Here is a 14,225-nt window from a genome sequence, read left to right as displayed (position 1 = left end):
GCCGTTCTATAATTCAAACCACACTGGGTGTTTCTATCCTGGTTCATTTTCCTTCATATTAACTTTTGAAAATAAGAAATGCATCAATTTAAAGAATGGGAATAAAGTTTACAGTCAATTAAGCACATTTTTTTCAGTAAAAAAATACATATATTTACATAGAGCTGTACATCAGTACTGAAAAATGGATGAATGAGGAAGAAAGAGGGACAAAGGGATTTTGTCCCCAAAGAGGAACTGTCCCTAAAAAGAGGGACAGTTGGGAGGTATGCCTATCCTCACACACAGATGAGTGACCCATGTAAACAAATGGGGCCTTTTTTGTGTCAAATGAGGCTTCTACAAGTAAAAATCCACTATTCAAGTCACATGACCAAAAAATCTGAACAGCGGAGGTTTGGCTGCTCCAGTTGGAAGTATTTAGTGTTGTTAGGCGCCACCAGGGGAGTGTTAGGCCCCTTTCACACTGGGACGTTTTCATTGCGTTGTGTTACCTTTTTTTACCGCAAGGTAAAGCTAAAGCAATGAAAGCCTATGGGACATTTTAGATCGGATGCGGTGTGATGCGCTGGAAGCATCCGATCTGCCGCAAAACCATCAGTGCATCACCGGTCAACATTGGAGGTCATGTAAGTCAATGGCGCTGCAGATATTTCACATTTTTCGCATTGAGGTGCGCATGCGCGGAAGTGTATTTTTTATTGGAAAAATATTTTGTGCAATTTGTATTTCGGCCACAGGAAGTGAGCACTAGATAGCCTCACTTATAGTTTGGCTTGCTGCCAGAAGAGCGATTATGGCACATTACCGCCGGTATCTCCCAAGCCTGTTTCATCTGATCGCACTGCATCCAAAATGCTGGTTACTGGTGTGAAACTGGCCTTAGGGTTAGGCAGCGCCAGGAGGGGGTCCTTAGTGTTAGGCACCACCAGGGAGTTTTTACGGTTAGGCACCACCAAGGGGGATCGGTTATTGTTAGGCATCGAAAAAGAGGACTAGTGTTAACATAATGTCAGGTTATAGTAAAACATTAGTAAAGATTACCAATATTACAGAAGTAACAAGTAGAATATTAGTAATTTTACCAATATTCTACTCCGGTGTCCATCCTACCCGGGGCCCTTTTTACACGTGTGCCCTACAATTGGGCTTTTGAAAGTCACATGACCTGTGTCTGTCAGGAAAGGAGGAGGAGGAGTCTGCAGGAAAAAAATAACCCGTTTCCCCATTGCTAAGACAAAATGACTACTGAATACATGCTGGATGTCCTACCTCATTGGTTGAGTCCGAAGTGCCGTCTTTAGATCCTCTACAATTTTATTCCTAGCTTCCATGTCCTCCTCATCGAAAGCGTAGAGCGTCTGCATCTGTAGAGACAAATCAGCATGTCACTAACGATGCACGACTGTTCCCAGATCACATCGATATTCCTGTACATCCAACCATCAACTAGCATGTACATAAAATGGCTCTCATGGGCATTCATCTCACTAATATTATAAATGCGAAAGTTTGAATGTTTGTTACTCAATCACGCAACAATGGCTGAAGGGATTTGAATGAAATTTGGCACACACATAGTACATTACCTGGAATAAAGTATAGGATACTTTTTATCCCCATAACCAAAAAGTGGGCGTAGACAAATACACATTTCACTGGGAAAATAAAACTGCAGCCATTCTTACACTGTTAATGGCCGGGTTCTCAAACTTTGCACAGTCAGTCACTGAGTGACTGGGATTAATATTCAGAAAAGTGGGTGGAGCCTACAAAATTCACCTATTGATTTCCAAGGGGAATATTTAATTGCTGCCATTCTTGCACTGTTAATGGCACAAGCCTCAAACCTGGTACAGTTGGTCTTTGGGTGACTGGGGCTCAAATTCAGAAAAGGGGGTGGAGCCACAGCCAGTCAGATTTGTTTCATTTCAATGCAAATTATTGATGCCAAAGACCGCAAAGCTCACAAACTAGGTCATTGAGTAATTGTGTGCTAGGTTTAGCAAAGTGGGTGGAGCCAACACCAGCCAAATACATATCCGGGCGACGCCGGGCCATCAGCTAGTACAGAATATGGGGAATCCATTCTTGAAACACGGGCAAATTTTGGGCAGATTTTTTTATATGCATTAATAAAACTCTATCTCACGTCAACTATTATATTTATTAGGCAATACTTTGAAGTAAAACAGGAAATTCTCCTCTCTACATCGCTGTCTTGTCACAATGATGAGGGGCACAGAACTTGGGCACTCGTCAAAATATATATAGCGTTCCTAATAAAGTGCTTAATGGATGTAAAAACATCTATAGTTACAGTTATAATTCGGTTCTGCTCTTCTGCCTGCTCGAGGACTAGACGGGTTAAGTGCTGACGGACCTGGAAACAGATGCGCAGTTGGAGTCTTGGCAATATCTTCCAGATGTCCCGGGATGTGGTGGAGAACTATGGACACGTCACATCCCTGCTCCAGCTTCTGAATGTCATTGAGTTTGACATCCCCCCCCCCCCCCAACCTTTATAGTCTACCCGCATTGCTCTGCACACCTGCTGAATTATACATGAGAAGCCGTGTACAAGGTGTCAGGAATAGTGTTGTCCGTATCTCGTCCTTTTCTTGGGTCAGATGGTGTGAAGGGCGGACTGCCAGGAGCGGGTAGCAGCTGTATTTGCATGTGCTGACCCCTCCTTGCCCTGCTGCGAATGGTGGGACTCATGTCTTCCTGTGCTCCGAGTGGGTCACCTACTGAATCTGTGTAAACAAGTGTCGAGTCTGGATCTGCCAAGCATCTGGGACCCGAATAGGAGGAGCCTTTTGTTTTTTTATGTTTGGCTTTGTGATGCGCTTTTTCTCAGCAAGATGAAAGGGATCTGTGTCTGTCGTCTAATGTGGAACCCCAGCTGATGTATCTTTCTGTGCTTGGGCAGCGCCAGCAGGCTAAGGTATAGCGACGCTCAGGGTGGAATTTGGGTGTCATGAGTCACTGATAAATATCTGGATTAAGCAGTGGACGCCTGATAACTAGTGGAGGAGAGAGAGTATTAAGTGGTGATGGCAGCGCTGATATTGGTAGGTGCGGTTAGGCATTGGTGGGGGGAGGGTAGGCTAGGGTTAGTCATTGGCGGGTAGGTTCGGCTAGGCATTGGTGGAGGGGGAGGGGAGGTTAGGGTTAGCCACTGGTGGGTAGGTTCGTTTGGGCATTGGTGGAGGGGGGAGGGTAGGTTAGGGCTAGCCATCAGTGGGTAGATTTAGTTAGGCATGGGTGTGGGGGGATGGTAGGTTAGGGTTAGGCAGCGGTGGGAAGGTTAGGGTTAAGCATCTGGAAAGGGTTTGGAGAAGGAGCTGGAGATCAGTTAGAAATAGTTGAGCTGATAATGGAGGAAAAAGAAAATCAGACTGTCACAAAGCCAATGGTAGAGTATAACTAGACGTTCGTATGAATGAGAATAGAAAAATCGCAAATGCAGACTCATGCAATGACAAGTGTATGAACCCTCCCAAAAGCTTATTCTATACATGTCTGCGGATGGCTGTTGCATGTACCCACTATCTGGCCAGCATTTCTCGTTGCTACTGTAATGTACAGATACCCTCAGATGTGCTTCCATTCCTCATGTTCTGTTTTATTCTGAAAAAGTAATTTATGGCTGTATCACTGTTCTTTTCCTGCCCACTTGAATCTTGTATCATGCAGAATTGGGAAGCTCTGATGTGTTCTGCAGCTTATAAACAATAATGTCAGATCAGATCTGTCCAGCAGATGTAGGAATCAGTAATTATATATTCACTCATCACTAGCAGAATGTTCTGCAATGTTCAGCAGCACATGTTCTAGAGACTGAATTGAGTAACACCGACTGTATCTGGCCTGTGGGCGGAGCACTGCAGTCTCTCTTGCCCCTCCCCTTTTCCCTTCTTCTATGACTGATTGCCAGTGTCCCCCTCAGTTGTCCTTCTTACTGCTCTTACAAAACTGTATGCATAAATTCACCATTCAAGGAAGAAAAAAAATCACAGGTGACAATATTAAGATATTGTCACCTGTGATTTTTTTTCCCCTTGAATGGTGAATTTATCAGGTGCTGTCAGGTGCAGCTCTGAGGAATGTTTGTCTTTGAGAATTCCGATGCCAGTAAAAAATAATGCCTGGTCTCCCAAAATGCTTCGGGAGGAGAATTCCATATAACTAAACAGCCTAGGCTAAAGATCACTGGGAAGGCGGGGCTATCATTGGCTACCAATATACGACAATATATAGATAGAAGAAGTATTTCTGATGCCGAAACCAGGATAATTACAGTAAAATTGGGTATCCTGAATAATTTACTGCATTCTACTATATGTCACTACAGGGCCTCTTTAAAAGTATATTAACCCAGATTATACCAGAGCCTTTCTTAGAGGGGTCACAAGCCTCTCTGCAGGTCAGCCAGCGAGCAGCCATGATTTCCCCAGCAAGCCCGTTACTAACGTTAATGTAAACATCCTCCTTCAAGAAACATACTGCTTGCAATTTTAAGCATCAGAACAATTAAGAAACACGTCAATGACAAAAGGGGCGGAGCCTTTCAGCTGTGCTTCCGAGATAGCGTCATGGCCAAATATGGTGGTGAATGGTCGCTGCAATGTTTTCTGTCTTTAAAAAAAAAAATCAGATCAGAGAAATGTTTGTACTGTAGTTATGATCCCCCCACTCCTCCAGCTGGTAGCATTGACGTAATGAAAGCCAGACAGAACAAGTGGAATATATAAGCGTACATTAGCAAATAACTTACACTTCCTGAAGACAGAAAATGAATCACAGAGTAATACAGAATTTGTGACAAGAAAAAATACACGATAGTGACTCAGCATAGCCAGCTTCCTCCTGCGCAAACAGAGAAAAAATTCTGCAAAGTAGGGTTAACTGAAGGGATGCTATGCAGGCAGAGGGGAGGTTATCTGTAGGAATGGAGGTGCAGGCAGAGGAGAGGTTATCTGTAGAAATGGAGGTGCAGGCAGAGGAGAGGTTATCTATAGGAATGGAGGTGCAGGCAGAGGAGAGGTTATCTGTAGGAATCGGGGTGCAGGCAGAGGAGAGGTTATCTGTAGAAATGGAGGTGCAGGCAGAGGGGAGGTTATCTGTAGGAATGGAGGTGCCGGCAGAGGAGAGGTTATCTGTAGAAATGGAGGTGCAGGCAGAGGAGAGGTTATCTGTAGAAATGGAGGTGCAGGCAGAGGAGAGGTTATCTGTAGAAATGGAGGTGCAGGCAGAGGAGAGGTTATCTGTAGAAATGGAGGTGCAGGCAGAGGGGAGGTTATCTGTAGGAATGGAGCTGCCGGCAGAGGAGAGGTTATCTGTAGAAATGGAGGTGCAGGCAGAGGAGAGGTTATCTATAGGAATGGGGGTGCAGGCAGAGGAGAGGTTAGCTGTAGGAATGGAGGTGCAGGCAGAGGGGAGGTTATATGTAAGAATGGAGGTGCAGGCAGAGGAGAGGTTATCTGTAGAAATGGAGGTGCAGGCAGAGGAGAGGTTATCTGTAGGAATGGAGGTGCAGGCAGAGGAGAGGTTATTATAGGAATGGAGGTGCAGCAGGGGAGAGGTTACTGTAGGAATGGAGGTGCAGGCAGAGGAGAGGTTACCTGTAGGAATGGAGGTGCAGGCAGAGGATAGGTTATCTGTAGGAATGGAGGTGCAGGCAGAGGAGAGGTTAACTGTAGGAATGGAGGTGCATGCAGAGGAGAGGTTAACTGTAGGAATGGAGGTGCAGGCAGAGGGGAGGTTATCTGTAGGAATGGAGGTGCAGGCAGAGCAAAGGCTATCTGTAGAAATGGAGGTGCAGGCAGAGGAGAGGTTATCTGTAGGAATGGAGGTGCAGGCAGAGGAGAGGTTATCTGTAGGAATGGAGGTGCAGGCAGAGGGGATGTTATCTGTAGAAATGGAGGTGCAGGCAGAGGAGAGGTTATCTGTACGAATGGAGGTGCAGGCAGAGGAGAGGTTATTATAGGAATGGAGGTGCAGCAGGGGAGAGGTTATCTGTATGAATGGAGGTGCAGGCAGAGGAGAGGTTATGTGTAGGAATGGAGGTGCAGGCAGAGGAGAGGTTATCTGTAGGAGTGGAGGTGCAGGCAGAGGAGAGGTTATCTGTAGGAATGGAGGTGCAGGCAGAGGAGAGGTTATCTGTAGGAATGGAGGTGCAGGCAGAGGAAAGGTTATCTGTAGGAATGGAGGTGCAGGCAGAGGAGAGGTTATCTGTAGGAATGGAGGTGCAGGCAGAGGAGAGGTTATCTGTAGGAGTGGAGGGGCAGGCAGAGGAGAGGTTATCTGTAGGAATGGAGGTGCAGGCAAAGGAGAGGTTATCTGTAGGAATGGAGGTGCAGGCAGAGGAGAGGTTATCTGTAGGAGTGGAGGGGCAGGCAGAGGAGAGGTTATTATAGGAATGGAGGTGCAGGCAGAGGAGTGGTTATCTGTAGGAATGGAGGTGCAGGCAGAGGAGAGGTTAGCTGTAGGAATGGAGGTGAAGGCAAAGGAGACAATGTCTTTAGGAATGGCGGTTCAGTCATTAGATGTAGGAATGGAGGTGCAGGCAGAGGAGAGGTTATCTATAGGAATGGAGGTGCCGGCAGATGAGAGGTTATCTGTAGAAATGGGGGTGCAGGCAGAGGAGAGGTTAGCTGTAGGAATGGAGGTGCAGGCAGAGGGGAGGTTATATGTAAGAATGGAGGTGCAGGCAGAGGAGAGGTTATCTGTAGAAATGGAGGTGCAGGCAGAGGAGAGGTTATCTGTAGGAATGGAGGTGCCGGCAGAGGAGAGGTTATCTGTAGAAATGGAGGTGCAGGCAGAGGAGAGGTTATCTGTAGGAATGGAGGTGCAGGCAGAGGAGAGGTTATCTGTAGGAATGGAGGTGCAGGCAGAGGAGAGGTTAACTGTAGGAATGGAGGTGCAGGCAGAGGGGATGTTATCTGTAGAAATGGAGGTGCAGGCAGAGGAGAGGTTATCTGTATGAATGGAGGTGCAGGCAGAGGAGAGGTTATTATAGGAATGGAGGTGCAGCAGGGGAGAGGTTACTGTAGGAATTGAGGTGCAGGCAGAGGAGAGGTTATCTGTAGGAATGGAGGTGCAGGCAGAGGAGAGGTTATCTGTAGGAATGGACTTGCAGGCAGAGGAGAGGTTATCTGTAGGAATGGAGGTGCAGGCAGAGGAGAGGTTATCTGTAGGAGTGGAGGTGCAGGCAGAGGAGAGGTTATCTGTAGGAATGGAGGTGCAGGCAGAGGAGAGGTTATCTGTAGGAATGGAGGTGCAGGCAGAGGAGAGGTTACCTGTAGGAGTGGAGGGGCAGGCAGAGGAGAGGTTATCTGTAGGAATGGAGGTGCAGGCAGAGGAGAGGTTATCTGTAGGAATGGAGGTGCAGGCAGAGGAGAGGTTACCTGTAGGAGTGGAGGGGCAGGCAGAGGAGAGGTTATCTGTAGGAATGGAGGTGCAGGCAGAGGAGAGGTTATCTGTAGAAATGGAGGTGCAGGCAGAGGAGAGGTTATCTGTAGGAGTGGAGGGGCAGCAGGGGAGAGGTTATTATAGGAATGGAGGTGCAGGCAGAGGAGTGGTTATCTGTAGGAATGGAGGTGAAGGCAAAGGAGACAATGTCTGTAGGAATGGAGGTTCAGTCATTAGATGTAGGAATGGAGGTGCAGGCAGAGGAGAGGTTATCTATAGGAATGGAGGTGCAGGCAGAGGAGAGGTTACTGTAGGAATGAAGTTGCATGCAGAGGAGAGGTTACTGTAGGAATGGGGGTGCAGGCAGAGGAGAGGTTACTGTAGGAATGGGGGTGCAGGCAGAGGAGAGGTTACTGTAGGAATGGGGGTGCAGGCAGAGGAGAGGTTACTGTAGGAATGGGGGTGCAGGCAGAGGAGAGGTTACTGTAGCAATGGGGGTGCAGGCAGAGGAGAGGTTACTGTAGGAATGGAGGTGCAGGTAGAGGAGAGGTTACTGTAGGAATGGAGGTGCAGGCAGAGGAGAGGTTACTGTAGGAATGGGGGTGCAGGCAGAGGAGAGGTTACTGTAGGAATGGGGGTGCAGGCAGAGGAGAGGTTACTGTAGGAATGGAGGTGCAGGTAGAGGAGAGGTTACTGTAGGAATGGAGGTGCAGGCAGAGGAGAGGTTACTGTAGGAATGGGGGTGCAGGCAGAGGAGAGGTTACTGTAGGAATGGAGGTGCAGGCAGAGGAGAGGTTATCTGTAGGAATGGAGGTGCAGGCAGAGGAGAGGTTATCTGTAGGAATGGAGATGCAGGCAGAGAAGAGGTTACTGTAGGAATGGAGGTGCAGGTAGAGGAGAGGTTACTGTAGGAATGAAGTTGCAGGCAGAGGAGAGGTTACTGTAGGAATGGAGGTGCAGGCAGAGGAGAGGTTAGCTGTATGAATGGGGGTGCAGGCAGAGGAGAGGTTATGTGTAGGAATGGAGGTGCAGGCAGAGGAGAGGTTATCTGTAGGAATGGAGGTGCAGGCAGAGGAGAGGTTATCTGTAGGAATGGAGGTGCAGGCAGAGAAGAGATTACTGTAGGAATAGAGGTGCAGGCAGAGGAGAGGTTACTGTAGGAATAGAGGTGCAGGCAGAGGAGAGGTTACTGTAGGAATAGAGGTGCAGGCAGAGGATAGGTTACTGTCGGAATGAAGTTGCAGGCAGACGACAGGTTAACTGTAGGAATGGAGGTGCAAGCAGAGGAGAGGTTATCTATAGGAATGGGGGTGCAGGCAGAGGCACTGATGTAGAGAGAGTTAATACCACGACGATCCATTTGCTCAATTGGAATAAATCTGGTGACTCTGATAATTGAGTATCTGACCTCCGACGCCCCCACCCCGTGTCCCGGACTTTCGCATGTGATGACTGTTTGTCCGAGCGAAGGGTAACGTCCGGGTCGTATTCGCTGACAATTGTGCGCTCGCTGATGGATGAGGAATTTTTATTAACAGCCAGATGAAAGAAGAGCAATTACCTATCCCGATGTACGGTGCACTTAATGCACTCATTCATTAAGAGTTATGGACGAAACCAACATCGAGCAACACAATGGCGTCATAAATCAGCAGACTGGGCAAATATTGGTTTGTCCGCCTCATCGCTCAGCCATTTTCAGTCAACACAAAGCCTGGACTTCCTGTTTAAAGGAGCATGAAAGATAATCCCTACTACCTCTCTGGGATATCAAGCCCAAATACAGAGTAGGCTGAAATTCAACACTGGAACTAAGTTGCGGGCCAACCTTAATGTCTAGTGGCCACCCCCCTCCCTTATACAGCTCACTGGTTTCTAATGGCCCTCCTCCCAAACCTATACAGTTCCCTGGAGTTAGTGCCTCCAAACCCCCCCCCCCCCCCCCCCCCCATAACGTTCCCTGGTGGATAATGGCCCTATCCCCTATACCATTCCATGGTGTCTAGTGGCTCTGTTCCCTCCTCTATACAGTTCCATGGTATCTAGTAGTCCTCCCTCCCCTATACAGTTCCCTGGTGTCTAGTGGTCCCCCTCCCACCCTTGACAGTTCCCTGGAGTCTAGTGAACTCCCTCCCTCTTACAGTTTCTTAGTGTCAAGTATTTTTCTTCCCTCTCCCATATCCCTTCCCTGGTGATCTAGGGCTTCACCTCCATTATAGCTTCCCTAGTGTAGAGTGGGCCAAACCTAATGCAAAGCGGGGAAACCACTTGCGGGCCAAATTTGATATCTCTGCTGATCAGTTGTGCTCCGCGGGCCGGAGTTTGACATTCATGCAACAGAAGAAATAACAAAACAACTCACTACTCTGAGGCCTATTTCCGAATATCCGCCTTTCAATTTTTCCTTTGCTCTCTACAGCAATTCTTAGGTTGATCTTCTGTCCATTCAGGAAGACCAAAGACTGCTCAGTGTAATGTGCTCAGCAGTGACTGAAAGGAACGCATCACCCTCACCATTCCAGAGTATTCCCATACCTCCCAACTTTTTGAGATGAGAAAGAGGGACACTTAAGCCACGCCCCTGCCCCACCCCTGATCATGCCTCCGTCACACCCGTAGTCACGCAAACCATAAAGATTTCATAAGAAAATATGTTGTTTTATAATTCAGACCACACTGGTACTTTATATCCTGGTTAATTTTTCTTCATATTAACAATTTATAATCAGTAATATATCAATTTAAAGGATGGGAATAAAGTTTAGAGTCAAACACATTTTTAGTAGAGAAATATATATATTTACATAGAAAGAGGGACAAAGTCCTGAAAGAGGGACAAATGAGGAGGACTGAGGGACAGGGCAACCAAAGAGGGACAGTTGGGAGCTATGTATTCCCTATCACATGATGCAGAATAACCAATGAAAAAACAAGGGCATCCCTATGCCATTGCAAAGGATATTACCATGAAAAAAATCAATTGAATATTGGTCAGACTTTTCTCTGCTTGATCGATATTACCAGTGGGAGTGGCCACGGGCCTCAGCAGTACGCGATTGAGGTTTCCATAGCTTTGTACAGCATCGGATAATTCACAGCTAGAAGATCTGGGGAGGAAACTGATATTAGATGATACTTCTGCTAAAATATCATTATTTGGAAGATATCAAGCAGAAGGGACCAGACAGTCCATGTTTCTAGTCCCTGGAAGGTCTGCAGTCTGACGAAAGATTGCAGTACACATGGGAGTGCTGTAGACTTATATTGAGTACTGCGATCATGTGCGGTTTTATGGCTTTTCCTTCTGTACATTTTAGGTTGAACATTCTCCTGACCTTCCAGAAGATGCTGTTGCCGGGAGATACTGCAGGAGGAGGAGCTATTGTGGGGGATGAGAAGTGAAAAGGTGGTCACGGTCCAACTTCAAGCGGAAAAACGTTTGATTGATCAGAAATTCTGATTGGATTGGCTGGCTGTAAATAGTCTCCATTGATGGACACAATCGATTACGAACGTAATTACGATTACGTTATCAGACTGGATTTTTCATCAAACCAACATTTGGATTTTCTTGTTGGGTGTGATAGATAGGAAGCTAAGATTGGTTTGTTGATGGTGTAGTGAACGATTTCACTTCCAACTTAACAACGATATTTCGCTGGAAATTGGACTGCTAGTGGCCACCTTTAGTTATCGGTGATCATTGGTTGACCCAATTATCCCTCCGGAAGTGCCACGATTAGTTTAAGTGAACTCATATGGTGGTTGTTTGAGTAAAAATTCACGTACCGCAGCCATGGAGTTGATCCGGTCGATATAATAATCCGGCCAGCTGGTTGCCAACTTGTTTGGATCTTCTTGTTCCTGCAACAGAAATAAGCAGAGGGTGAGGGGTGGCGTGTAAAGGTGACAGTCACATTACCTTTCTATAATTTTTTTTTTTTGGGGGGGGGGGGGGGGGGAGAAAAAAAACAACCCCAAAACACTAATCTGCCCCACCACTGCCACATAAAGTAGATCCTCAGTGAATGACAGTTGCCTGCTCAACCCATACTAGCCTGAACCACTCTTTCTTTAGACACATGGGAACCTCCCTGCATACAGTACATTTGCATTAACAAAACCCTTGACTAGGATTGCTAGGATTTGGTATATTGACAACCACACACTGGAACTGAGGCACAGTCCCTAACAGAAGGCCTTCCTAAATGGTATATGTAATACCTAAAATATAACTTTTAGTAATACTGATTAAAATAACATCTTGGCCACACCACCAACATATAACCAACATATAACATGAAAATGGAGGGGGGGTTAGAAAACAACAATTCAGGTGGACTATAAGTGGACACTCCGATAAAAATATATCACAGTGTCATGAGTACATACATGATAGGGATGTCATAAGTCAGGATAAACATCCACCATCATCAAAATAAATTGCTTAAAGGATACCCGGGGTGACATATGACATGATGAGATAGACATGAGTGTGTACAGTGCCTAGGACACAAATAACTATGCTATGTTCCTTTTTTTCTTTCTCTGACTGAAAGAGTTAAATATCAGGTATGTAAGTGGCTGACTCAGTCCTGACTCAGACAGGAAGTGACTACAGTGTGACCCTCACTGATAAGAAATTCCAACTATAAAACACTTTCCTAGCAGAAAATGGCTTCTGAGAGCAGGAAAGAGATAAAAAGGGTCAGTAGTTCATAGATTTTAGCTTTGGCATACTTCAATGAATGTGTCATTGAGCGAAAACAATAAAACTTAAAAGTAGATTTAAACATAAAATAAAACTGTGAAATATCTTAAAAAGTCATTTTTAGGAATAGGAAGATAGATACAATTGTTTATTTCATTAGATTATTTTCGCCTCAGGTGTCCTTTAAAGTCCATATAAAAAAGTGCTCATGCTGAAAATGTAATCCAGGTACATGCCTTCAAAATACTGGAGTATGGAGTATATCAACATTACCAAGAAAGGACAGGCTTCAGCTAAAGGCAGCCATACACTGGTCGATTGACACCAGATCGACCAGCAGATAGATCTCTCTGTGATCGAATCTGATCAGAGGGATCTATTGGCTGCCTACACTGCAAACAGATTTTGATTCGATTTCACTATGAAATCGACTCACAATCTGTGAAGCTGCCGCTGCCGCCGCCCCCAGCATGCATTACCTGATCCGGCCGGCGTGAGTCCCCCAGTCTCCGAGGTCTCTTCTCCGCTCTGGGCTTCAGCTTCACTTTACTTCCTGTCGGGGGAAGTTTAAACAGTAAAGGGCGCTCTACTGTTTAAACTTCCCATGACAGGATGTAAGTGAAGCCAGCCGGAGCCCAGTGCGGAGAAGGGACCGCGGGGACACGCGCCAGCGGAACAGGTAATGTATTGCCACTCGCATTGTTTGCAGGACATTCGAACGCCGCTATCGATGCACTCCCGACCTGCCAGAGATCGAGCAAAATTTTCCACGTAGACAGATCAACGGGATTGACCGATTTTGGATGGAAATAGGTCGATCAGTCAGCGTTTGCAAATCGATTTCACAGCAGATTCGATCACAGTGATTGAATCTGCTGTGTATCGGCAGGAAATCGAGTAAGTGTATGGGCACCTGAAGAGGCACAAAGGTACACCTCCCTAAAACATACACATCGCCTCTTAAAAATCGACATGTTTCGACAATAACGTAATCTAGTCTTCATCAGGAAAACAAAAAAGGTGCAGTGCTCAACAGTGCATAATAACAGTGAAACAGCATGTAGCCCGAGTCAGAGCCAGAGTTATTTTAATCAGTATTAATAAAAGTTATATTTTAGGTATTACATTTGCATTAACGCAACATTTTAGTCAAAACATTGGAACGAGCATATGGCTAATCCAATCCAAGTCAGAGTACCTGATCTGCTGCATGCCTTTTCAGAGTCTATGGTTAAAGTATGAGAGGCAGGGCCGGATTTAGGACAAGGCCACCTAGGCCATGGCCTAGGGCACCACAGGAGCAAGGGCACCAAAGCAGCAGGCTGACCTTATGTAGCATTTGCAAACTTGCAAATGCTGCAATGCAGGGAGATAAGGCGAGCGCTGATCACGGCACTCTGCTGCTAGCCACCTGTGCAGCAGCCACCTTGCTCTCTGTACTTGTTTGCCTTGTAGCCGGCGGGTATGGACTTGGGCAGCATTGGAGACAGAGGGGAAAAAGAAGCTTCTGCACTGGAGATGAGCAGAGAAATGAGTGACACTGATGGCTGCTGCGGTGTGAAGGCGAGCTGGCTACCTATACTGAAAGGGGGGAAGTGGGAAAAGGAGGGATTAAGGGAGTCATCAGGTTACCTATACTAGAGAGAAGGGGGAAGGGGTCATCTGGCTACCTATACTGGATGGGGCGGCTGGTGACAGCGGCCTTGGGTGGTAAAGAGTACAAATCCGGCCCTGATGAGAGGCAGAGGATCAGAAGGAATGCCAGGCAACTAGTATTGTTTAAAAAGAAATATATTTGGCAGCCTCCATATCCCTCTCACCCTCAGGCTCCCTTTAAATAGGAAACACGGGAAGCAGGGTTACAAGACTGAAATGTCATCACATCGGAAACGCGTGTTTCTTATTTGGCCGCTGAAGAGATTTGAGATTCGGAGATCCAGAAATAGAAGTCATTTTGCAGAGACGCGCAGAAGGTGCGAGGCGCCAATGCCATATAACAGCTTCAATGTTTATTCCATGCGTCTTGTTAAGTGAACAGGCCGGGGATTAGGCTCAGCAAATTGCCGATATTCGGGGGGGTGATATGGGGCGGCGGAGA

At 46.5% G+C, this 14,225-nt stretch overlaps 1 protein-coding gene across 6 annotated transcripts in view; it reads right to left on the bottom strand.

Annotated features, from left to right (window-relative positions):
• Window positions 1-14,225, bottom strand: part of DAAM2 (dishevelled associated activator of morphogenesis 2) — a 290,157-nt gene that overhangs the window by 140,788 nt on the left and 135,144 nt on the right. For all 6 annotated transcript variants that reach the window (XM_068232717.1, XM_068232719.1, XM_068232718.1 and 3 more), the window contains 2 exons: window positions 11,206-11,280; window positions 1,273-1,367 (listed from right to left, as the gene is read on the bottom strand). In XM_068232717.1, coding sequence (XP_068088818.1) covers window positions 1,273-1,367; window positions 11,206-11,280 — 170 coding nt within the window. The remainder of the gene's footprint in view (window positions 1-1,272; window positions 1,368-11,205; window positions 11,281-14,225) is intronic.

This window comes from Hyperolius riggenbachi, chromosome 4, assembly GCF_040937935.1.
Source record: "Hyperolius riggenbachi isolate aHypRig1 chromosome 4, aHypRig1.pri, whole genome shotgun sequence".
NCBI lineage: Eukaryota > Metazoa > Chordata > Amphibia > Anura > Hyperoliidae > Hyperolius > Hyperolius riggenbachi.
Note: the sequence above shows the minus strand (reverse complement) of the source record. Positions and strands in the feature narration are given on the sequence as shown.